This window comes from Myxocyprinus asiaticus, chromosome 46 (assembly GCF_019703515.2).
Source record: "Myxocyprinus asiaticus isolate MX2 ecotype Aquarium Trade chromosome 46, UBuf_Myxa_2, whole genome shotgun sequence".
Lineage (NCBI taxonomy): Eukaryota > Metazoa > Chordata > Actinopteri > Cypriniformes > Catostomidae > Myxocyprinus > Myxocyprinus asiaticus.
In genome coordinates this window covers 10,395,934-10,422,603 of record NC_059389.1, presented here as the reverse complement: position 1 = coordinate 10,422,603, position 26,670 = coordinate 10,395,934, and the positions used below count along the sequence as shown (strand labels likewise).

General features: G+C 37.1%; 1 protein-coding gene across 1 annotated transcript; it reads left to right on the top strand.

Moving 5' to 3' along the window:
• LOC127436095 (large neutral amino acids transporter small subunit 1-like) lies at positions 1 to 24,995 on the top strand. Its single transcript, XM_051690027.1, has 10 exons — positions 1 to 612; positions 3,695 to 3,820; positions 11,007 to 11,112; positions 11,529 to 11,573; positions 12,352 to 12,475; positions 12,867 to 12,970; positions 13,227 to 13,323; positions 14,020 to 14,169; positions 17,767 to 17,944; positions 18,664 to 24,995. Exons 1-10 carry the CDS (start codon positions 24 to 26, stop codon positions 18,717 to 18,719), a joined length of 1,575 nt encoding a protein of 524 aa, XP_051545987.1. The 5' UTR covers positions 1 to 23; the 3' UTR covers positions 18,720 to 24,995.
• The last annotated feature ends 1,675 nt before the right edge of the window (positions 24,996 to 26,670 follow it).

Here is a 26,670-nt window from a genome sequence, read left to right as displayed (position 1 = left end):
GCTTTGTTGGACAAGGAGTAACAATGTCAGGGTTGAAGAAACGGAGTTCCAATACTTCCGCGGATAGGGATGAAGACGACAAGCAGGTGATGGAGAAGATGCTCTCCAGCAGAGGTGGAAATGGCAACATGAGCCGACCAGGAGACGGCACACCAGGAAGCCCAAACGCAGACATCAGTCCTGCGGATGGAGGAGATGAGACAGTCGTGCTGAAAAGAACTATTACTCTCGTAAACGGCGTGGCCATCATTGTAGGCACCATTATCGGCTCTGGCATCTTCGTAACCCCAACCGGGGTGGTGAAGGAAGCTGGTTCGGTCGGGCTGTCGCTGGTCGTGTGGGCTGTATGCGGCGTCTTCTCCACTATAGGCGCCCTGTGTTATGCCGAACTGGGGACCACCATCACCAAGTCGGGGGGTGACTACGCCTACATCCTTGAGGTTTATGGCTCCCTACCTGCGTTTCTGAAGCTGTGGATCGAGCTTCTCATCATCAGGCCGTCGTCGCAGTATATTGTCGCATATGTTTTCGCTACCTACCTCCTCAAGCCCATCTTTCCCGACTGCCCAGTCCCTGAAACAGGAGCTAAACTGGTCGCCTGCCTCTGCATCCGTAAGTATAACCTGTTACCTACCTTGTTAGGTCAAACAAACTCCATACCATACATAAGCAGTGTTAATGAGGGTTTAAGTGAGACTCGTTTTAAATCTCCTCAGTAATTTGACGTTTCCATTGCGACGGTTGGAATCTCCCTCAACTGTCATTCCACGTGCCTCTCGCGCGCCTTATACTTTCAGCGCTTTTTTAATCTCCACACATACTCAGCATAAGCATATTTCTCTCGTAATTCGTCTAAGTGTATTTATAAACTGCTTTTGTGAGAGACAATCTGTTGGTACAGACATCTACGCAGTGTTTCGATACCGAAACAGCGTGTGTACGTCGTGTTGAAAAGGTGCTGTAAATTTCATCATTTCGCGCGGATGAATGATGTAGGAAGGAATGGACATGCGCTGTACAACACCTTGGCGGGCTTTATGCTAATCACGTTATTGTATATATTCTAATCATTTCAGATGTTGTAATACGCTTTTCACAACAATATTAATCATATTAATATTCTAAAAACTGTAGTGCGTTGAGATGCAAATTTGAGAAAATAAATAAGATAAAAAGATCTTATTTTAAAACAACAACAACAAAAACAATGTTTTATAACTTCCTAAGAAACTGCACTTAAATATTCACATGCAAAAAAACAGGATCTGTCTAAACTAATATTATTAATTGCAAATGATCAGGCTACTAATTGTATTCTTATTATAGTTAATTGTATACCATAAATTGTCTATGTATCCTGTTGTGAGAGTAAAGATGAACGCAACCCTGCAGGACTGCAATCAGATCTTTGACATGCATGCCATGGTCATAGCAATATGTTGAGGCCAGGTGGAATTTACCATGGCAGCCATTCGAGCAATGCAGTCCTCCCACAGGTTTAAACCAGTCAGGATTAGCCGAATTAGCTCAAGCCCTAATTACCAGTCGACCAACAAATTAAAACCCATATTTCTCTCTTTGTTTCCTCTTTCTTTTTCCACTACATCTCTTTCTCTCTCTCTCTTCGATCTTTCCAAATTAAGAGCAGATGAATGCTTGATTGTGGTACAGGAATGTGTATTTGTTATTGTGGGTGAGCAAATGAATTGCACTGACTATCCGCTGTAATTTCGCCCTGTCAGTGGCTTGTCTAATCCTTGCAAAAGAACCCACATGAGACAGAGAGAGGTAAAGAAGACTACGACCATAGGCTTTAGCTTAGCAATAACAGGTTATGGGTGTTACTTAGTGCAAACACTGAGTGTTCAACCCAAGGTAGGGTTGCACCAGCTGTACGTAAGTTCTCACGTAAATTAGGACGTGAAGTTCACACTAACGGCTTAGTAACTACTAGTTAGTTTGTAACTAAGTCAGTGCTTAATTTGGTTGCACCACCTGTTCTTAAGGCAAGACTTAACTAGTAGGTTGTAAGCTCTCCATAAAGTAATGCGTAGTCACATATTATGACGTTTACCTGTATTTATCCAATAAACAGCCTTCATATTTATACAGAGAAGTGTTAAAAAGCGGTGAACTTCAATTTGATCTTGTTACGGTTGATGTTCAAACCTTGTTTGCTCACGGAACTGTCAGCTGTAATAAATTAAATCCCCATTCAGATATGATACGTAATAAAAGTAGATTTGATAAATAGTATATTTTCCCTGTGTAAATAACAATATATAGGAACTGTATCTAAAATAAATGAGGGGTAATAAATAAATACTAATACAACATGCTGGAAAAACAGACATTTTATTCATTTTAGTATCCTATATATATATTTTGAATGTGTTGAACTTGACACCGGGTGACACACCCTGAAAACTGCACCGTTTGAACGGTTTCATGCTGAAGAGCCGCTTAAAAGTATGTTTTTTTTTCTCTCTCTCTCTCGTAAATGTCAGCATCATACTGTATGTCGAAATTATTGATGCTTGTCACGCAAAACATGAGCTCACTGATGTCATAAAATATCAGTCTGCTTTTTTATTCCATTCGTTACGCCTGGTCAGAGGCTTCCGTAAATATTTAGTTTATTCATAGGGTTACGTTCTACCTAAGTTTAATGGTGCAACGCTCAAATATTTAGTAGTGTGTAAATTGTGACTTATTGCCCATTTACGGCACAACTAGGTTAAGTTTGAACTTATGCACAGCTGATGCAACCGGCCCCAGGTGCTTAATTTTATTGCCAAGTTCCTTGAGTTGCTCTTCATAGACTGGATTTGGAGCTGTTGGCATAGCAGCTGGCCATTGTTCCTGTGACCCATTTTCTCATGTGTATTGAGGTTATGATTGAAAAAAACGGCCTCCGGGATTGGTTGGTTGCATTAATGTAAGCTGCGTATCCATGGGAGAGGCCCCCTGAATGGGTTAACCGTGTTCTTGCCGTAGGGGAGTTAAGGGAGGAACCTCTGTCTGATGATTCCTAGTTTATTAAGAACACTAGCTGCAATGCCATTGTAATACACCAGTGTGTGTTTGTAAATGTTTTTGCATGAGGGTACCAAAGTCTTACTGTCCTACTCGATACAGACCCCCTTTTGTATCTTAGGGCCATTGGGTGCTGGGCTTCGCCTCTCAGTTTGGTGCCCAGACTGATTTACAGCTAATGCTGCTTTAAAGTGTTCGTTAGTTAATCATGTTTAATAGGGAGCTTGCAGGCAGGGAGTGGAAGTGGTAGGAGATCAAGTTTTTTTCCCCTCAACAATCTGTTTATTTGGTCTACGAACTGTTACACATTTCTCGCAAGATATGGCAATCACCTAAAAGAGGTTGCAGTTAGTTGCTTTATTATTCTTAATAGCTTTGAAGCAGAATTAAGCAAACAAAACAGCACAGTGAGTAAAAAAGTAGGGCACATTCAAATGAGCAATGTGATTCAGGTTTAAGAGCCTCAGATCCACCCTCAAATAAAATCAAAACTTATCTTATAGATAGTATATACTATTTCTAGTCACTGAAACTTACATGAAGTGCTGATAGATTTTTTTTATTTTGTATTATGTCTGTAAGTCCATTTAAATCTGATGTTTAAATTATCTCTCTCTCTTTTTTCTCCCTACCCCTCTTTCTTCATTTCTCCCCATAGTGTTGTTGACTGCTATCAACTGCTACAGTGTGAAGGCCGCCACAAGGGTCCAAGATGCCTTCGCTGCTGCTAAGCTACTGGCCCTGGTCCTCATCATTATTATTGGCTTTGTGAAGATCGGCAAAGGTGAGTGACACAAAAACACATTTCCTACATGTATGACAACAATCAGTCAGTTTTCTAAACAAGGGAAGCGCTTACAATAGTTTTCCACATTCAGTGCAAGTTAAGCTCAATTGACAGCATTTGTGGCATAATGTTAATAACAACAAAAAATTATTTCGATTCATCCCTTGTTTATTTAAAAAAAAAAAAAAAATCATGGTTTCAATAAGGCACTTGAATGAGGCCAGTCAATAAACATTAAAATATGCACATTTTCAAAAGTATAGTCAAAAGACATAAACTTTATAAACGTTAGCATGATTTGTGATGAAATTGCTTACAAACCTTATTTAATGTTTATGGACTGGCCCCTTTTACTTCCATTGTAAGTTCATTAACATAACCTCGATTTTTTTTAATAAGCGAGAAACAAATCAAAATAATTTTTGTGGTAATAAAGATTTATGCCACAAATGCTGTCTATTGAGCTTAACTTTAATGAACCTGGAACATTACTTTAAGAGTGTCAAACAAAAGTTTATAACAGTTTAATTAACTGCAATGTTGAATAATGACAGTTTTTCTCTATAATAAATTGAACCATGTCACATGACAACTATTCTAGCATAGCCAGACCTATGACTACAGCATAGGTCTGGGGTCTATAGCCACTTCAGTCGGAGAATTGAAAAGAGCCGCCTATTCAGATAGGAAAAGCCGTCTAACTGACATGTAAAGCAACCAGTCACAGGCGGTTTTGTCATCATGGGGTGTTTAGGGGTGGGGTTACCGGAGATGTATCATATAAGACCGACATGTGGGAAAAAGTAATTTATATAAAGGCGAGCGAGTCTCCACGCGCAATTGCACAGAAAACACATGGGAAAATAGCGGAAAATGTGTAAAGAGAACAAGTAGAAAACCTCATTATAGAAAATTTCACAGACATAACTAAGCAAAACAAGCAGAAAATCTAGCTCTGTTCGTGGATATCCACTTCATTTTCTGCCACATGTCTCAAACGAAACTCTGAATATCTTTAAAAGATTTGATGTCACTAACCTGGCACACTTGGACAAATCTGGTGATTATTTCGTCCTCAGAAGCGCTCTTTGTATCAACGCGGAACCTTATGAACACGACTCGGCTTCCAGGCGGACTGATTTTATTTTGTTTTCTGACATGAATAAAGTTGTATTGGCTGAAGTAGGCCTTAGCACCAGTGACATAATTTCTGTCTGTTCTTTCCTGCTACGGTTATGACATACCGTTCCGACAAGCAGGCTAAACAGTTTTCATTACAGTGGCATATACTCATAAAGGGCATGTGTGCTGTTTTACATCAGTAGAGTGTCTTCAAATTGTAGACCTGCTGGATTTGGAGCAAGAACAGAGGCTCTGAGCATTTAGTTAAGTTACCATTAAGTTACAAAAGCAGACACCAACTGTCTAAAGTGAATGAATGAATCAAAAAAGAAAGAAATTGACAGATTTGTAGTAGTAGCTGGCAGGCTTTACCACCAGATTTCACATGAGTTGTTTTATAGAGAAAAAAGGATCCTGAGGCCAAAAAGTAAAACACTGGCACTTTCATTTAAAACTTTTCTCAAGACATTTATATTTCACATTTACATTTATTCATTCATGCTTTTATCCAAAGTGACTTACAAATGAGTAATACAGCAAAAGTGATTCGTCATAAGGAGGTAATAACGTGAGAAGTGCTGCAATACAAAGTTTCGAATTGCTCAGAGAAGTACAAGTAGAGAGGAAGGTGAGAGACCTTAGGAAGAAAGAAAACATTAGAAGGATTGTGTCAAGGGCTCTTGAAAGAGATGTGTCTTTAGATGTTTCATCCGTGCTTGCACATATTCATGCTTGGGCCTCAGTAGCGGACATGTAGTGACAGACAGCAAGCGGGTCACTGAAATAAAGAAAAAGATAATAACATAAATGAAAGGAAGACGTCATGTTGTGCATTGATAATTAAAGCCTGCAGTCTTCTCTTTTAATTGCCCCGCCTCAACCGAATTCAGCCAAGACTGCCAAATTCTGGCTTTGCATTTGCTTGGCTGTGTGTCTCTTTGTGTAAATAAGGCTGTGAACTGGTTCTTTAGTTTTATTTCTAAGGCTGCCACATGCACAACTTGTAACGATAATTCAGCACTGCCCGCCTCTCTCTTTCTCTCGCTTGGTCTCTCAGAATGGGACATACTTTTGCCTTTTAATGCGTTAATTTGTTATATAATTAATCGCACTGAATTAACATGTTAAATCCATAGCTCTAATAAAAATTGTTACATTTAATTGAAAATGTTATATTTTACCCATTATTTGTTTGTGATACAGTATGTGCTTTTATGCTTATTAGAGTATCACGTCATTAGATTAGCAACATGATAGCATCAAACATTATTGTAATAAATTGTGATTTGAATCTCCCGGGAGCTTCACATGACAAGCACACACAATTTGTGCCAATTGTTTTAAATCAGTCACTTGTCACTTATTCCATTAGATGTTCCATTTTAGTTTGGATGTCGCTTTAGAAGATTCCTGGCTATGTAGACAGTAGACAACAAGCAGTGTTGCCACCTATTTCTCATTGGAAGTCACCAAAGGCTCGCTGAAATGTTGCTAAAAGTAGCCAAATCACGTGATGACGTCATTTATTATGTAAGATGTCATATTTACATACGTAAATGAATTGGCCTAAAAAGCTCCGGCAATTCCTTAAAGGTGTACTGTTGAAGAATCATCATATGTTTTAAAATTTTTTTTTTATTATTGAACTAATCATTTAACAATTAGTATTTAACTACTAATCATTTCGCTATCTCTAATTGAACTTTTCAAACATTCAGCAAGTTGTGGTGGGCAGTGGGATAGATGTTTGTGTGTGTGTGTGTGTGTGTGTGTGTGTGTGTGTGTGTGTGTGTGTTTTGCGTGTTTTGTAATAAAACTATTTTAATGAACATTCATGAACAAGCTGGCCAAAATTAGACTATCAAACTCTGTATAGCTTTTGTTCTGTAATTGAACTGCATTATTGAACAACAGCTAGGCCAAATATATCCTAGCAATAGCAACCAGGTGTAGGCAGCGGTGTAGTTTTGAGGATGTTTTTGTGATGATGAACCATGAGGGTTTATTACTTGTGCCAGTGTTGCTGTGTCACAATTATTTTTTTAAAGTGACACCTCATCTGTTCATATGAGGTCTGCTGAGTTTAAATTCTACTGTAAGTATTTAGGTTAACATCTTCTGGGCCTCTGTTGTGAAAGACTAAAAATAACAAATTATATATCTCTCTCTTTTCTTCTCTAAATGGATAGCATGCACGTGAATTTAGGTTGAGATTGTCGCAACAAATACCAACAACACGAAAGCTTGTCAGTCTTTCGATTTATAGAACATCCGTTTGCTCGTAGTCCATGGAGCTATAAAATACCTGGAGAGAGCTATCCGTTAGCATCCCTATTCATCTCTATGACTGTGCTCAGCTAGCGCAGTGTTCTCAGAAAGCTAGCGAAATGGAGGCTGCCATTTTTGCTCATGGGCGCTCAGTTCCAGGATCGGGTGTCACGTGACTGATCACTCGTCAATGAGAATAGATAAGGAAGAATATAAATCAATTTCACGATTTTAAGAGCCCTTCAAAAACAATCCGTCACCGGATGACGATGTGCTATAATGTAATTAAATAATTTAAATTGAAATGGTTCTTAGAAATAAATTTTTTTATTTTGTCATAAAACACGGCTACTTTTGAATGGCTATCTATGGAGAAACTTGCTTTTTGCCATTGGGTGGTGTAGTTCCAGCATCTACCAGCAGGTGCTAACAGGGACCTGCTAACCAGCCAATTCCTGACCCCCTGATGTAGTCCAACTTCTGATGGCATGCAGGTATGTCATATTACTTGAAATGTTAGGGGGTGTTAGAACACTGATGCAAAATTACATATCATTCATGATAGAGTTTTTTTTGGTTACCAGATGTGGGAGAGTGTCGGTAAAGCAGACTACAAAAGTCACTAAAATTGTTGCTAGTCGCTAGATGGCTCTTTTACTCGCTAAGGGGGGTCAAAAAGTCGCTAAATCTAGCGACAAAGTCCCTAAATTCGCAACAGTGACAACAAAGCAGTACACGAGCTTTGGCACATTAGTGTGTGAGGTAGATTAGGAAACACAAAAGGATTGTGCAAACAGTGACTTACCTGGCGTTTATTCCAGAGAATGATGCCATTGAATTTAAACCAGAGATAGTTGGTGGTATTCCATAGAGTTAATTATAGCATACGACTTTAGATATGTGTATGGCTAAAACAACAATCACCCCATTTATTTTAGAAGTAAAAAGTAATGTAACACCTTACATTTTAAATTCTTGTAATCAGATTACAGTTACTGACTTTCAGTTAAATTATTTTTAAGTACATTAATTGTGCTAAGGTAATATGCACTGTATAATACATTTAAAATATGAATTCATATGTACGTCTGTTAGTGTTTCTGTGACAGTGTCATCACACCTGACCCACTCAGCCATTGCTGATGTAACAAGACACCAATGGTTTATCTACCATCTCTAACACTGCTTGCACTGCAGCTCTACCCACAGAAAGGAAGTGAACTTACCATTTGTGGGTCACTAATTAGACTCCACCCACTTATCAACATTATCGTCATAGACTTTTTTTAATGTTCTTAAAATCAGACATAGGTCCAACAATATGCAGAAATTATAAGCATAACATAGGCTGAATAAGAAAATCGAAAATGTTGTAAATGCATTATCAACTGCATAAGTAAATGTACCCTATTTTACACTGGGCAAAGTATTATATCGTATTAGCCATATATGAATTTTCATCAAAATAAAATACGCTGGTTTTGTATGCACAGCCTTTGATGTCAGCAAGAAATGGGATTCATTTTCTCCTCCCTTTAAAAAGTTGATAAGCCAATTTATTTTGCCATTCTAAACTGAATACAATTATATAGTAATTTGCATTTATTCATTCGATTATTTATTGCATTAAGAACTGACCTGAAACCTGATTTTGGGTTGTGATCCATCATCTGAAAACAAAATAACAAGGCTATTTCATAATGGAAATACAACACCAAGCCAGCATGACTACAGCGCCGGTACTGAAGTTGTGTAACACTTTCTGTATTTTGACCTCAACATAATGACCTTTTTTAATGTTTTTTTTTTTTTCTCTCTCACATACTCAAACTCAAATTTATTTCATGCCCATTTATTGTGATGTTTTTGGAAAGTAGCCATGTAATATGCAGGATGATTTACAGTCTTTTGGTTATTATCTCCAAATAAACACCTTTAGAGTTATAAATGACCCTTACAAATGATACAAAGGGTAATCACCCTGAGTTTATATTGTGATAATGGCCAGCTGTACTGTACATTAAATATTTACTGCAGAATGATGTGATTGACCATTCAGAATCAAGTATTCCAGAGGGGCATATAAAAATGACTCCAATGACACTCTTTGTCCATTAAGTTGACCAGATTGATGCGCTAATGGTTACACAACTGATTCTGCACTGGACACTTAACTCATTTAACTTAACTGCCACCACATACTCAGTTTTTAGAGCAGACAAAACCTTCAGATGTCCTTAGAATCTTATTATTAAGTAAAAAACATCTTTCCATGTTTATCCTCTTTGCAAGTGAACTTGTACTTAAAGTAGTCTGGATCTGTCCAGGTTGGCATTTGCCTAATTTGGCTTCTACCAAATGACACCTTAACTTATGGAAAAATATCGTAGTAAAGTTAGGACGCACAGCCTTTGACGTCAAAAACAAAAGATATGGGAAGTGTTTTCTCCTTCCTTTTGAAAGTTCATAAACCTGTTTATTTTTTTGTATCATAACTAAGCACAATTATACAGATGGTTGCATTTAGTTTTTTCCCTGCCGACTGTGACTGTGTGATGAATTTGAGAACCACTGTGTTAGAGAAGTGAGTGTTTGAGTTTTGTGAGTTTGTTTTTATGCTCTCTTCAGATTGAATCTAGGCTATGTAAGTTAAGATCTGCTGTCTAAGCATTTCTCTCAGATAGAGATCGTGCTCCTCTGAGCTGGTGTAGTCCTCTCAAGCTCATGTCTGAGCCTGTAATTCTCAGTTTATACAATGAGTCTAAACAGGCTTTCACTCTTGCTTTATACCTGACTGCCTCAGGCCTACAGTGACACATACACACACCTCGCCCGGCACTCACTCTCGCGTCATGTGACCAGGCAGCAAAGGCCTCCACCGATCACACTGGTCTGTCACATGAGTTTGTCTTGGACTCAATTAATTCGTACACACCAGACAAGTCCCTCTCAACCAGATGTTGTCAAGCGAGTTTCCTTCCGACCTGCACTTGTTTGTTGCTAAACAACAATGCTAATAGTCGCACAAACCTGTTACAGGAGTGACAAAGTGGGCACCAGCTTGAAAAAACACCGAGTTCATCTGGTGATTCAGTGTGAAATTCACTTGCTCCGTGTGCTTAAAGGATTAGTTCACCCAAAAATGAAAATTCTGTCATTATTTACTCGCTCTCTTGTCATTCCAAACTCAAATGACTTTCTTTCTTCTGTGGAACACAAAAGGAGAAATTATGATGATTTCGCTAATTTGCAATTACAATGAATAGAGATAAAGGCTTTCAAGCTACGAACATAATGCAAAAGTGCTATGAATGTGTATCATTTGACATTGCACTATATTCCAAGTCTTCTGAAGCCAAACCATTGCTTTGTGTGAGGAACAGACTAAACATGAAACATCCATAAACATCCATTTTTTCCCTTCAATTTCCCTTTTCACATCCCTCTTGTGATTTGGATGTGGAATTTGTGGCCTTGATCTTCATGGGCTGACTCACTGCCCACAACCAGTCTCATACCACCAGCATGGGAGCTTAACAATGTCAGCACAATCATATTAAATGTAGCGCTCAGATGCATTGTATTATAACAGCAGGAATCGCCTTGTAAGCCCTAACTGGAACATTTTTCCATACAAGCTTGGGAATTGCAGAGTAGTCTCCGGATATTATGACTTGTGCAGTTTGTTTATATTACATAATATTCCCTACTATCAGTTTCTGAAGAGAAGGCTTGTGTTAAAGGTTGCAAAAGTACTGTAAACTAATGTTTCACACCATTTGTTTTGTCACAGGTGATACTACTGAGCTCCTGCCTGCCAATTCATTCAAAGGAAGCAATATGGACTTTGGGAACATCGGTTTGGCTCTTTACAGTGGGCTTTTTGCCTATGGAGGATGGTAAGACTAACTGAATTAGAATGATGATTAAAGCAGAAGCAATTAGATTTTGATGTTAAACAAGTAAAACACAAGTATAGTGTTACATTCTTAGTTTCGCCATAGCCAATGGGCTGTGTGCAAAGGTTAAATAGAAATTTAACAGAACATTTTTATTTCTACTTTAATTTCTCTCACTTTATTAGTTTCTTTTCTTGGAAAATTTAAGTGATAGGGAAGTGAAAGGTCATGTCCATAATAACACTTTTCCGAAAACGCTCTCTAGTACGGCATACTTTAGACAGTGATGTTAGGAAACGGAAATCAAGAGTTTTCAGTTGAAAATGTATTAGTTTGTACATTTGAATTTTATTTATATTTGTAAGTACAGGATAAGTTTTGATTTGTTTTGCTAATTCATTTTCTCTTTTTACCAGGAATTATTTGAATTTTGTCACTGAGGAGATGATCGAGCCATACAAGTAAGTCAAATAAATGCTCAAAAGAACCTTAAAGGAGGAATATTCCAGGTTCAATACAAGTTAAGCTCAAACCGACAGCATTTATGGCATAATATTGATTACCACAAAAATTAATTTTTACTTGCCCCTCCTTTTCTTTAAAAAAGTAACAATCAGTGTTACAGTGAGGCACTTACTATGGAAGTGAATGGGGCTCATCTGTAAATGTTAAAATACTCAATATTTCAGAAGAATAGCCACAAGACATAAACAATATGTTTATAAACATAATTTTAGTGCGATAAAATTGCTTTTCTGTGTAAAGTTATAGCCAATTTTACATCTTCGTTGCCACGACGATGAAATGTCAACAAACCTTAAAACCAACACCAACAATTCAAAGAACTTTACAACTCAAATAATACACAAGTTTTAAAAGAAGAATTAATGTAAGTGCTTTTATAAAATTATAAGCTTCACATTTCTGCATTTAAACCCTCCGACAATTGGCCCCATTCACTTCCTTTGTAAGTGCCTCACGTTAACCTTGATTTTTGCTTTTTTTTTTTTTTTTTTTTTTTTTAAAAAAAGGAGGGACGAGTCGAAATAATTTTTTTGTGGTAATCAACATTATGCCACAAATGCTGTCGATTGATCTTAACTCGTATTGATCCCTTCACTTGTATTTATTCTTTAAGGATGTGTTTTGTTAATTGGAAAGCATTGTGAAGTTCTTGAGAGTGGTGGTTTTTGGAAGAATGGATTGTATAATTTTTGCATATGTGCTGGTGTGTTACAGAAATCTTCCCCGGGCCATCATCATCTCTCTCCCTATTGTCACTGTTGTCTATGTGCTGACCAACCTGGCCTACTTCACCACCCTCTCTCCACAGGAAATGCTTTCATCGGAGGCTGTTGCTGTGGTAAGTGTCATCACATACTGTTGATATCAGTACCAGTACTACATTTTAGAATTCTTTAATATTCATATGAATCTTGCGAACACGTCTGTTGCCTATTCAATCCCAAAATCAACAGAAAAAAAAATCTTTAGAAAAATAGTGAAACTGAAGCCTATTCTTAGAATCATTAAGATATTGCATTGCATTCTCATTACTGTAATGCGAAAAACAATCTAATCAGTTTTGTTATACATAATTGTAGTATTTGTACAAAATTGTATTTACCCTCTATTTTAAAATAGCTAATTTTTTCATAAGATTCACCTATTCTCTACTATTCGATTCCATTCCAATTTTACTTGCTGTTCTAATGTATTTTTTTATCACTCAATGAATAAATTGTTTTCTCCAGGACTTTGGAAATTACCACCTGGGGCCAATGGCCTGGATAATCCCTGTGTTTGTGGGATTGTCCTGCTTTGGCTCTGTGAATGGCTCACTGTTTACCTCATCCAGGTAATACACAAACTCACACTTCTCACAAATCCTACATGTGAGAGGTTGCATGAATCAGATCACTTTCCTTTGTTAAAGCTGTTTATTTAATTAATCTTAAAAGTGTTATTCTGCAGTCACCCTGCAGCCTTTTTCCACAGCAAATGATGATCAGGTTATCTGGGAAAGGATTAGTTTATAATGCCTACTCTTTCTGATAACAGGCGTAAATAATGGACAAAACTGATCTGTCTTTTTATGTGCTCTTTTCTCTCAGGCTGTTCTTCGTTGGGTCCAGAGAAGGTCATCTTCCCAGTTTGTTGTCAATGATCCACCCTGACCTTCTGACCCCTCTGCCTTCTCTTATATTTACTGTAGGTGTCTGAGACTGACCACATCACAGATACTATTGCTCTGTTTCGAAACCTAGCAAGGCACCTTGCTGTCTGCTGTCCGAACTGTCACACAAATAGCAATCCTCACATGTAGCACATAGGAGACTCGACTCCCTGATTTCAATAAAGTTCAAGGTTAGCAAGTTGCAAACTAATGACGCAGTACTCTAATAAGAATAAATAAGCACACACAAACAGTATTTTGGCTAAAATCAGGGTTCCCACAGTCATGGAAACTCCTGGGAATTTTAAAATTGTCATGGAAATTAATAAAATCTCAAAAGTCATGAAATTTCCATAGTGAATATAAGTTTTTTTTAGTAATGTACTGTTCTAAAATATTTAATCAGCTAGATATTGCTCTTTTATTGAGTATAACTGGCTTGCAAGCCATAGTGATGTCCCATTTGTCAGTGAATCGTTCTGTAGTTGAAACGGTTCACTAATCGGTCTGAATTACAATTATTTTTACAAATCTGTATCCAGGAATCAAAAATTCCTGGAAGTTTTTTGTTTATTGTCTGGATTTTATTACCTTTGAAGTAAAATGTACAGAAATATTGGACCTTAATATATATACAGTATATATATATAAACAGCTTGGTAATAATGTTTCTGAATTATTAGATTTTGAAATGAGAGATTAAATTGCCTTTGCTTTCCTTTCTTTTGTAGTGTATTATGACACTCCTCTACGCATTCTCCAATGACATATTCTCAGTCATTAATTTCTTCAGCTTCTTTAATTGGCTCTGCATCGCTATGGCGATCGTCGGCATGATGTGGTTACGCTATAAGAAACCTGAGCTGGAACGGCCAATTAAGGTAAGCTAGTTAAGTTAGAATAAACTAAATTACTTTTGATTGGCTAAACATCTGCCAATTAATTGAAATGGATTGATGATAGTGAACAAGTTCATCACAGCCTGAGGTCGCCTACACACTAGGGCAAGCACCGACGGTGCGTTTGACTCATTGGAATGCGAAAGGTCAGTTTGGAAGGCATGTACCCAAGAAAAGATGCGGTTCAGTTTGAAAACAAGCGGCAATCCAGTGGCTATCACGGACAGAGATGGCTATCTAAAATAGAACTTTTCGACAATGTACCAATAAACATTTCAACACTTTTCCAGGCTCTCCCTCTACAATAACTGTCTTTGTAGCCTGGCAAAGAAACATAGGGAATGAATACACAGCATGTTTGAGTTTGTCCTGCATGTTTTGTTTTTTGCTTTTTGATTTCATAGCGCAGCTAGTCCCACCTTTCCAAGATTCTGATTGGTCAACGCATGCCTACGTCAGGGTGCGTTTCAGAAAAGTTTAAATGTTCTCAACATTGGGTCGCATGACAGAGCATCACTATCGCATGCATTTTCCCTCTCCGTCCTTCCGATGCACCAACCCTGTTGAAATCTATGAATTTGCAGGGTTCTCTGACGCATCGTAAACTCTAGTGTGTAGGTGACTAGAAACTGGGCATAGCCAGTCACACAAGGGTAACTCAGACATTTTGTATGCCCTGCCCTCCCTCTTTCTCTTTCATTCATATTCTCTCGTTTCTTCCACTGGACTTAGTGGCCTGAGCTCATCTGCCAGACGCAGAGGCTTGTTAATCAAAGCAGGTTTGGAGGCACTGGAGTGAAAGAGGCCATTTGAATGTTCCTCTGCTCATATCTCATTCTCTTTCTAGATCTCATTAGGAACAGTTAATTGTCTTTTTCATTCACTATCAACAAGGTTGGCATTCTGTGTCCTTTTCTGTCCTTAGACACTGTTGATTTCAGTGATTATTGTGATTATTATTTGGACAAATTACTTTTTATTTGTGCTACAAGTTGATTATATTTTTTAATTGTGATTAATCACATAATTTTTTCATAGTTAATCGCAGATTTTTTAAATATACTTCTTTTCTGGTCAAAATGCATTTATTTCCTTAAGAAAAAAAATATAATGCTTTATTAACATCTTTTAAAAAAGGCTTCCACAGTATAAAGATAGAAATGCACTAAAATAGCACCAATTCAAGTAACATTAAATGTTTCCCAAAGTCTTGGTGGGAGTTTGATTAATTGAAAGAGCTAGTCCCCACATAGGTTGTCAGGTACTGAAGACTCAGGATCAGAGGTAAGTGAAAAACAAAGTCTTTTATTAAACAGACTGGAGCACATACAAAAAAAAAAAAAAAATAGAGACTGTCGGCAGTGGAGAAACAGTTCAGCAAACAATGAATAATTCAGGGAGAATATCCAGCGGCTTAAGGTACGATCAGGTCAGGTGATATTCCCAATGAAGAGATCCGATATGATGACGAATAAACACGAACATGGTCTGAATAGGAAAAACACAGACTGAGAAAACAAATCAGCCGACAGAGGCAAAACGGACTGACTGTACAAGGCAATCACAGGGGGACTAAAATAGGGAGAGAAATTAAGAGGGATAAGGAGAGAAAGGTGTAGCTGATAATGAGCGGCCGTGCTGATCAAACCAGAGTGAAAGAGCATAGAGGGTACAGCCGCCACGTGGCATCTGTCAAAACAAACACACGAGGAGAGGAAATACACAAAGACAGACAGGAGAACAGCGATTGGATCACTCGGCGATCCTGATATATGTTGCATATTCATTGCAATGTATATAAATGTAAGTCTACTTTAAAATGCATATAAGTGTAAATAAAAAATAAAGATGATTATAAAGTTGGATGAAAATACAAACTAAATACAATCATTTTATGTAAATATCCAAAACTATAAATATAAATAGAATATTAATACTGAAATTTAGCTCTAATGTTTAAATATCACTGCTAATGTGAAATTAGTACATGTAAATCCTATAAAAAAACTTTTTTTTAAACATTTAAATCCTCATTATATCTTAATATACAGTATAAATTTAAATGTTGCATGTTGTCAGTATCACAAAAGGTTTTGTATCCCAATTTTTTAAACCTATTCAAAAAAGAAAAGCTGATCTTTTTAACATATCTTAAACAAAAAAATAGCTTAAAAGCCCTCTCCAATGAATGAGAGCCAAAGGGTTAAATGCTACATTGCATTCCCTTGTAGAAGTTGCATGTAAGGGCATTAACAGTCCTTGAAGAGAGTGTTAGGCCTTCTGTCAACAAGCTAAACCGTTAGTGGCCCATACAAAATCTAAACTAATACAGCAGATTAAATCAGTCCTGCTGTGGAAGACTGTGATGAGGCTGGAAGGCTGGAAGAGAATGTTATAAAAAGATTTGCAAAGCTTTGAACCTACCTTGATTATAAGTCCATTGTATTAAAATGGAGAAAACAAGACTCAACCCAAGCATCAAAGAGCAGGATGTCTAAATTGAGCTACTGAAGAACAATGAACGATTGTCAGATAAGTGACCAAAAAGTCAGCTACAACTCTGAGAATAATGCTTATGTAATGTATTTATTTAAATTTGCTGAAATTATTATTCTTTAATAAAACATTATTATAATTAATAAATGTGTGTTAAATCTTCTAACTTGAACAAAATATGGAACATTTAAAACTTTTTGAAGGCATTGTAAAAAGATAGACTCTCAGAGGCGAATTCACTAAACTGTCGTGCCACTTTTGCGCATAGTACAAAAACAGCAAAAAGCTGCATCTTATTCACTAACCACCCGCAATCTAGTTAAGCAGGCACAATCAACGCTGAAACTGTACTGCATCTTCAGTATTTAAATCAAGTCACTGGCATTCCTTTCCACGCAAACATGCCTCCTTTCTCTGTTATTTCTTTTGTTTCCTCTTGTGTAAAGCACTTTGGCCAACATGTGGTTTTTTTTAATGTTCTATAGAAATAAACGTGATTGATTGATTGATTAATTAATTAGGCTTATTAAAGATTGCGCTTCTTTCACAAAAATTGCGCATTTTACTTTTACATTGCGCTATTACCACCAGATGAAAGCAAGCAGTAAAATGAATTTTATTTAAGAGATATTTGTGTACATTTTCTGTCAATCATATTAGCACTAATTCATAAAAATTATATATATATCCAGATGCATGGTGTAGTGCACTTTCGACATCGGGATCACAGTAGTGAGTAATGCTGTTTAGTCCCGGCAGAGTGTGTCAGATAACGGTGGTCTGCTGCACCCTTCGCTATATAGCACTCAGAATTTGCTTGCTAGATCAGAATTGCACATGCAAATTGCGTTCAGCACAGGTTTTCTGGCCGCATTTGTGTTGTTGCCTGATTTGCATAATTCCTTTAGTATTTTGTGCACTAAACCAGCGTAGACAAGGTGTGCAAATAACCGTTGCCTTTACAGGGTGCAATTCATTCTTAGTGAATTCCTCCCACAGACTGACTTTATTAGCCCCAACAATTTAAGCGAAAGCAGTTTAATCAAAGGCACTGACTTATGATCACCTCTCTCTTTCTGCTAGGTCAATATCCTGCTGCCAGTTATGTTTGTATTGGCCTGCTTGTTCCTCATCGTGGTTTCTATCTGGAAAACCCCTGTCGAGTGTGCCATTGGATTTGGAATCATTGCCACAGGAGTTCCTGTTTACTTCTTTGGCGTTAGATGGCAGACCAAGCCAAAGTGGCTGTTGCAGATCATCTGTGAGTGTCTCTGCTCTTGTGTGTTTTTTACGATTTTGTGAAAAAAGGACAGTTGTTAGCCATTTAAATTTAGAATGCACTACATGTGATGAAGGCTAACAGATTATCTTTAAACATACATTTTAATTTTACTTTAAGCAGCAGTCATTTACAATCTCTGAAAACTCTTGAAAATGCACCTAGGTCCACATTTGTAAAGGCAGAAAAAAACAGAACAAACCAAAGTGTTTATATGTATGCACTGCTCTCTGGTTGAAGAATTACCAGCAAATTACATCAGTAAGTTCCAAATGTAAGTTCGGGAGGAGCTGTCCATCTAGGCCTGCCAATCATGTCCCAAGGACATATAAGTGGCTGCTTACCTTGCACCGTTGACGATTCTTCTGGCATCCCTCCACCTCCCCATCTCCACCATTCTATTTCATAACGCCTGTAGTAATTATTAGTTCAAAATTGTCTTTCTATTTCTTGCTTTAGTCTGATAGTCCAGGGAGAGGGATCTCGGAGCTAAAGCCCAGTCCTTTGCTTGAGCCCCTCCTTTATCGTAATCGACATTTTGGTATCATTTGGTGTCATTTTTAAATATGTATAACACACAGAAAGCTTACACTTTTAAGATGTGTTAACTTAACTGGAAATGTTTATCTGACAATTTTACGATTATTTACTAGGTTTCATGTATGAAAGCAGATGTTTACTCATTGTTTCTCTCTGTCCAGTCTCCGCTACGGCGACGTGCCAGAAGATGATGGATGTGGTACCTCAGGAGTCCTGAAGACCAAATGGAGCAACAGATGCCCCCTTAGCGCACAAATTCAAGTCTCCTTGCATCCACCCTTACTGTATTCCTCAACTGCCTCACCTCTTCATGTGTGAGCCAGACGAAAGTCTTATCCTGCTGATAATGTTGGCAAAATCAGTCCTTCCCTCAATCTAATGATTATACTGTATACATTTGATAGTTTGAGTTACGTGTTTTCTGATACATTTTTAGACCATTTGAGATATGTGTGTCATATCGCCACTACAGCATTGTTATTGAAGTCTGCAAGTGGTTTTCTTGGTTATCTCTTTATTTAAGGCCTCGTTTTGCCCTGCTTTCAATGTGGTGTGTTTGCATGATAGTGAGCTTCCAGTATTGTGCTTTCAGCTTTTGTTTCGAAATGTATGTTAGGAAAAGTGCATACCAAGCTGAAAGCATCTCGCTCTTTGGAGACGCCATTGTCTCAATGATTTTGATGGTTAAAGCCATGATCTTCTCTTGAATGAAATGTAAACAAATTCGCAACTTGGACCATGACATAATTTCGCTGATCTACACACACCGTTTACCATTCGCTATTCTACAGCAGATATGATCAGTTTGCTGTGCCTTGTCTGTCTGTGTAGAAATTAATTATTTTTTACAATCTTTATGATAAGACTTTATACTTCAACAGATTTATTTTTGATGGGTTAATGCAGCTTTTTTTTACGCTGTTTGCAAGAATTACAAGGAATTTCTCCCTTTTTTTGTCTTGGTCATTTGATTGGTTTCACCCAATTCCTTCTTTTTCCTCCTCTTATTGTTATTATTACTACTACTGTTTTTATTATGAAAGGCATAGACATACAGTGTTCACAAATTCATCAGAACACCGATCAAGCCCAGTACCAAAAGCCTTGCTACATTGTTTTAACTCGGTAAACTTACATTACACTCCTAGATCTGATTGTATATTTTGTACACCTAACTATGATTTTAAGGAGCACAAAATATTGGATGCTGTTGTCCAATACAGATATACATGAAGTACAGTACTTAGCACTGGACCCTGGGGCACTATTCAATGATGAATTACCTCTGAAGCAGTCAGTCTCTTGATCATTCTGGACCTTTTCAGGAAAAATGTCCTCTTGTATCATTAAAGATACTTGTAATTTCTGAAATAAACAGATGTAGAGTTACTGTAGAGGTTTACGGTGATGCCGTCACCATTTAAAAAGGTTTGCTGCTGCTGTACTACAGTACATATGGCCTGCCGGTTACACCAGTTACTGCATCTTTATATTGCACCTTCAAAGGTATTGTTAAAATTACCCTAACAAGATTTTGAGATTTTAGTGCCTCGTCAGTTTTTGGACTGAAAACAAAACAGAACGATTTTGCTGTAAAATGCTTGTTTTGGATTTGGATGGCTGCACTTGAGAGATGAATGCAGTGTTTTTGAGTTATCCTAGTTTTGCTCAATGGTTGAATGGTTGGTTAATGATTGGTAGCTCCCATACTAGACCAAAATCAGCTGTGTATGTGAGAGACACTGTTTGATTTTTTGTTTTTGACGGGGAAGTCTGGGGGTTATGGGATTGTTTGGGGTTAAAAAGTCGGGCGATGAAGGTGGTGTTATTTTAAGACAAAACAGAAGTGGTGTGACACAAGGTCAAAGAAATAACATTGTGTTTTGGTTAGGGCTGCAACTAACGATTATTTTGATAATCGACTAATCTAACGATTATTCGACTATTCGGGCGATTGTTGCAACGATTAATCATTAGCTCTTAACCGACTATTCAGTTTGTACCCTGACTTAAAATGTTGTATTAAACATGCTTGCTAATAATAAAGCGGACAAAATCATCTTTTAAAAATACCTCTAAATGACATTCACTGAATTAAAGGTAATAAATACTTTTTATTAAGTTAAATCCAGTAAAAAATTCACAGCAAAAATCCTATTGTTATTAAGTGTTTTTGTCTTGTTTTCCATTTAAAATAGTCTAAAAATACATTTACTTGAGAAGCAACATATGAGCTATTTAGACTTGCTTTAAGAGACAAGTATAAGTGTATTTTGTATATAAGTGTATTTTCTCACTTGGTTATACTTCTGCGAGTGCAGTAATGACAAAATATACTTATATTCAAGATCTATCCTCTAAAAGCTACTCTAAATATCTTATATGCTGCTTCTCAGATGAATGCATCTTTTTTTTTTTTTTTTTAAGGATTTTTAGATATTTTAAAATATTTGTATTTTTAATATTATATTCAGAAGCAGAATGAGCTTCATTGCCAAGTGTTCTCACAGACACAAGGAATTGTTTTGGTGACAGGAGAAACAAGTGCACACAGAACATTACAGTGAGACACAGAATATAAAACAAGGTAAGAGTATAAATAGACATACAAATAATAGAACATATAACAGAAACATTCAACATTCTCAGATCATTTTTTTTTTCTTCTGCAGTATAGCTGCTAAATTAAATGTACGTTGTTTTAAAGGAGTTTTAAATATTTATATTGGAAAACAAGCCAAAACAAAAACAAATCAAAAACATATTTTGCTGCAGTGTATAATGGGGCGAAGACTATCGCTCTCACCTTTTTGTTTACTTCAATCCATCCTTAACTCACAAAAAAAAAAAGAAAAAGAAAAAAAAAACTTTATTATATTGCCAATTTTTTTGTATTATGATACAATAAGTCACGAGCTGCAGCAAGCTCGTGTACTCAAGGGACGAGCGTCCCTGCACCAGAGTGTGCATCAGCCGAGAGAAGATTCAATCTCTCTCCCTTAGATCAGGACACTTTGCGCAACTCATAGAAGAGGCGTTGAACGCACAGAAAAATGTACAGTTTCGGAGTTTGTAGTTATTTACATGATCCGCTTCCTTATTATTTGAATTTTAATGAAGCTATAATGCATTAAATATAACTGCATTAAAGATGTAATGCCGGGGTGTATACTTTAAAGACTCTCGACACGCAGGTTTGCTTCAGTGGAGCGGCAGCTCCTGCTCCGCTTATTCCACAACGAGAGTGCTTCTGTATTTACTTATTTGGTATTTTTGTATAATTCCCTCATACTTTGCGATCTACATCACCTGAAGCTGTGAAATATTAGTGTGCGTCTGGACTGTTAGCTGCGTTTCTTCCTCTCCTCAGTCAGGCGCGAGCTGCAGTGCTGCTCTCACAGAGAGTTTCATATGATCTCATGTTACGTTAAATGAGATCAAGTGACTATTCGACCATGAAAATTTTTGTCGTCAATTTTTTATTGTCAGCGTTGTCGATAACATCGACTAATCAATTCAGCCCTAGTTTTAGTTATTGTGATTATGATTATTATTATGATTATGAACAATATAAGGGTTCTGCTAGTGGTGCATTGATCAGGAAATTTGAGGCTGATACTGATACCGATTTTTTTAACACAAAGATCGGCCGATACCGATTTTTTTTAAAAAGTGCCCTTTGCCACACTTTTGCAAGTTATATTGTGCAGTTATATGTTTATGCCCCACACAGTAAAATAACAGTAAGACTTTACAAAAAAGTTCAATTTGTTAACATTATTTAATAACATTACCGTGACTATCCATGAACTTATGAACTTAAAAGTAGTTACAACATATACTATTACATTTTTAAAATCAAAAGTTTAATTTGTTAACATTAGTTAATGCACTATGAACTAACATGAACTAACAATGAACAACTGTAATTTTATTAACTAACATTATGATGAATAAAGGCTGTAAAAATATATTGTTCATCGTTTGTTCATGATACCTAATGCATTAACTAATGTTAACGAATGGAACCTTTTTATAAAGTTAACAAAATTACATTAAAATTACATTAATTGTGAATGGTTAACATGTATTTGTTTTGAAAAAGTTATGAGTAGTTCTGTTGTCAATATCAAAAGGTCATTGTGACATGCTGGTAAACCATGAGAGCATCACACACAGCAGAGATACGTTCAAAAATAAGAAAAAAAATATCCATTACAAGCTCTAAAACTGCTCCAATGAGAAATCATTAATATCTGTAATTTGTTTACTGACTGTGGCGTTTTGCTGTAACACAAATCACTAAAAAATTCTCTCCCCTTTTCTCCCCAATTCCCAATGTGCTCTAAGTCCTCGTGGTGGCGTAGCGACTCGCTTCAATCCGGGTGGCGTAGGACGAATCTCAGTTGCCTCCACGTCTGAGAACATCAATCCGCGCATCTTATCACGTGGCTTGCTGAGCGTGTTACTGCGGAGACATAGCGCATGTGGAGGCTTCACGCTGTTCTCCGTGGCATCAACGCACAACTCACCACGCGCGCCACCGAGAGCGAGAACCACATTATAGCGACCAAGAGGAGGTTACTCCATGTGACTCTACCCTCCCTAGCAACCGAGCCAATTTGGTTGCTTAGGAGACCTGGTTGGAGTCACTCAGCACACCCTGGATTCGAACTCGTGACTCCAGAGGTTGTAGTCAGCGTCAATACTCGCTGAGCTACCCAGGCCCCAAAAATCACTAATTATTAAGCAAATGCGTGAAGACGCGGTGCCTTAATGGTTAAAATGTAATTGCTGTGATTAGTAGTAATGTGATTGTGAATGTGATGAATCTGTTTTAAATTGGGATCCTCACAGAATAGCACTGAGATGAGTGACTGATGAGATATTGAGACCACCTGCAGAGCGTGCATGTTTGATTGACACCGTGAGTGTGCATCTTGAAGGGAGTGAAGCTGAAAGTGCTAATGATCGCTCAAACAGTCTCTATCGCTCAACACAACGTCTGATTGTCACGACTCACGTTACATCACGTATACATTAAATTTGTTTTTATACCTGTCTGCAGTCTCTTTATCCTCTCTGTGCTCACAGTGCACAGAGTCAGAATTACTACCTAAATGACTCTAGAAAATGGTCAACTTTATATTCATACACATGTAATTCTTTCACATTTTTAAAAACAAACCTGCATATTTATCTGAATAACAGCATGTCTGAAAGTTTAAATTCATGAATACTTATAAATTGCCAACAATTCACCCTCCAGAGGCCACTCTGTCATGCATCAAGGGCTGTGAAAGAGCTTATTCATTAGAGTAGCAGTGTATGTGTGATTCCCTGCGTGCTGCAAAATAATTCGGCCCTGATCCTAGGCACGACTTCACAGACTTAAGACGAAGATCAGCCGATTTAGATCAGTGGCCGATCAATCGGTGCAGCTCTAGTTTCTGCTTGGAAGGACTAAAATACCTTTGTTTTTCTTTATTGCTCTTATGTTTAGTGGGTGTTCAAATAATGAAGCTTGTATTATTTAGAGAACTACAGCAGTATGACTAACACTCCAGCCAACAAAGACCATCTAATTTAAATAGTTATGTAGAAATGTACTTATATGTATTTATTTATTTGTAGGGCCATTCAGTTAGTCCTCTACTAATATTTACCAGGCATTTTTTTTTTTAAATGCTAAAAAAAATAAAATGTTACTTTTTCTTTACTCTTTAAAATATGTTTTTGTTTTTTATTTGTATGATTTTTTTTTTTTTTTTTTTTTTTATGACACTGTAAATGTATTTTGTATGTGATGGCTTGGCTTAGTTTCCCTTGGTGCCCATTAATAGTTAATAAAAATAACTGCAAATGAGCACTGACACTGGCCCTGTATGAAAACAGATGACATCACAATGACTGCTAGACAATTATCACTACAACATTTTTAGATTTTTCTAGTGCCTAAAAAGTATAACGGAAATATGTCGCTCACTAAGCAATTTACATTTCTTTCAACATTCCATCTTTGCTTATACACTCTTACACACCTATACAACGTTAAAATATTTTATCCACAACACAGTTACACCCATAACATTATCTGTTACTCGCACATACTGTTGCATGCAGTCTCCTTTGCCTGAGGGCAGACTCAGTCTCAGTTGAGTTTGAAACTCAATGAGAGAAGAGAGCCTTTATGTGTGATCGGTGTATGCTACATTCAATGAACATTCAATGAGTGTCATTGTAGTAACTGGACTCTAAACGGTTGTACACTGTTTTCAACTGTCTTGTCTCTGTGGTGTACAGTGTTTTTAGGGATCAAATACATCAATGAATAGAACCTACTTAGTAGTTCATTATTCATTTTCTTTTAATGTAATTGTTTCATGTCTACAGTAATTTTTGGTTTGTTTGCAAAATTAAACAATTCATGCTCTGAAGTTATTTTTTACTTTGTGCAGAACATTGTTGAATATTCAGAGAATTAAAACATGAATCAAAAGTTTTTGTACTTGTGTCTGTCTGTCTGTCTATCTATCTATTTATCTATTAGGCAAATATATGGATCATTTTTAAGGGTGAATACTGCCTTGGCATATTGCTGATAATAAGCCTCTCATTATTGCAGATAAATAAATAAATGCAGGCTATATTATATGTGTATTAAATGAATACTTAAATACATAAATAGACATAAACATTGATTTGAGGAAAAATACATTTTATGTGAGAAGAATCGGTTGACTCAGACAACAGTCAATTATGCAGTTACTGTACAAAAGTATTTCACTGCAAAATACTGGTAAGTATTCCAGCAAGCTGTGTAATGGAGTGCAACAGTCTGGTTCCAGAAGTAAAAATCCCATAAATTTTTTCCATTGGGAATTTAATTATTAATGATAACTTATGAACCTTTAAAGACAGACCTACAGTGAGCTCAGAGGTAGTTAATCGATAGTACATGCTTCAGTGGTATATGCCATGTTTTATAGGAAAATTTCTGCCGAAGAGCGACACTACCCATGATCCTGAAGGGAAACGACACACTAATCAGAGAAACGCGACGAACAAGCCAAACGAGCTGCACGTTGTACAAAGGGGCCTCAGTTTGTTCCTGTGAGGCAGCAGATGCCCTAACCCCGCCCCCACCCTAATACTAACCTAATGGATCCTGTAAGGCTCAGTACACTGCAAGGAACAACCAGAGGTACCTTTTTCCCATCGCAAAACGAGCTCTGCAGTGACCGCCCACTTCCATGACGCATTGCAAATGCTGCAATCGAGTCTCCACATACTCTCAGCTACTTATATATTTGTGTTTATCTGAATATTTTGCAACACAATCAAAATATACTGAATCTTAACATAGCAACAGCTTAAAATTAATAGTTTTATATTTTTCCATAGTTTTTGACTCAGTTACATTGCAATATTTCATGTAATTGTAGTTCATGCCGTCATGAAATATAGTAAGTATTAAAAAGATGTCAAATGTAAAAATATTGATTTAAAGTGGTTGATTATAAGTAAAGAATATACACTCACTGAGCACTTTATTAGGAACACTTGTACACCTACTTATTCAATGTTCACATCAACCATCAGAATAGGTAAAAAATATGATCTCAGTGATTTCGACTGTGGCATGATTGTTGGTGCCAGATGGGCTGGTTTGAGTATTTCTGTAACTGCTGATCTCCTGGGATTTTCTCACACAACAGTCTCTAGAGTTTACTCAGAATGGTGCCAAAAAACAACAAAAGAAAACAAAAAAGCACCCATGCGTCAGTTCTGTTGACGGAAACGCCTTGTTGATGAGAGAGGTCAGCGGAGAATGGCCAGACTGATTCGTGCTGACAGAAAGGCTACGGTAACTCAGATAATCACTCTGTACAATTGTAGTGAGCAGAATAGCATCTCAGAATGCACAACACGTCGAAGCTTGAGGTGGATGGGCTACAACAGCAGAAGACAAAATCGGGCACTATATTTGGACCATTTTGTTCCTAATAAAGTGCTCAGTGAGTGTATTTTAAGTTCATTGGAAATTATTCAGATATTTACAAATTAAAAGTAGTTTGAGAGAGTAGGGAGACTGACTCAATTGCTTCATTCACAGCGTGTCATGAAAGTGAGCAGTCGCTGATGGGCTCTTTTGCTGCCATGTGTTT

Bases quoted from the DNA above. Each gene is read 5' to 3' on its own strand.
- LOC127436095 (XM_051690027.1), top strand. From the start codon at position 24: ATGTCAGGGTTGAAGAAACGGAGTTCCAATACTTCCGCGGATAGGGAT. The intron at 11,113-11,528 runs GTAAGACTAACT...TCTTTTTACCAG, and splicing joins CTTTTTGCCTATGGAGGATG to GAATTATTTGAATTTTGTCA. The intron at 11,574-12,351 runs GTAAGTCAAATA...GGTGTGTTACAG, and splicing joins GAGATGATCGAGCCATACAA to AAATCTTCCCCGGGCCATCA.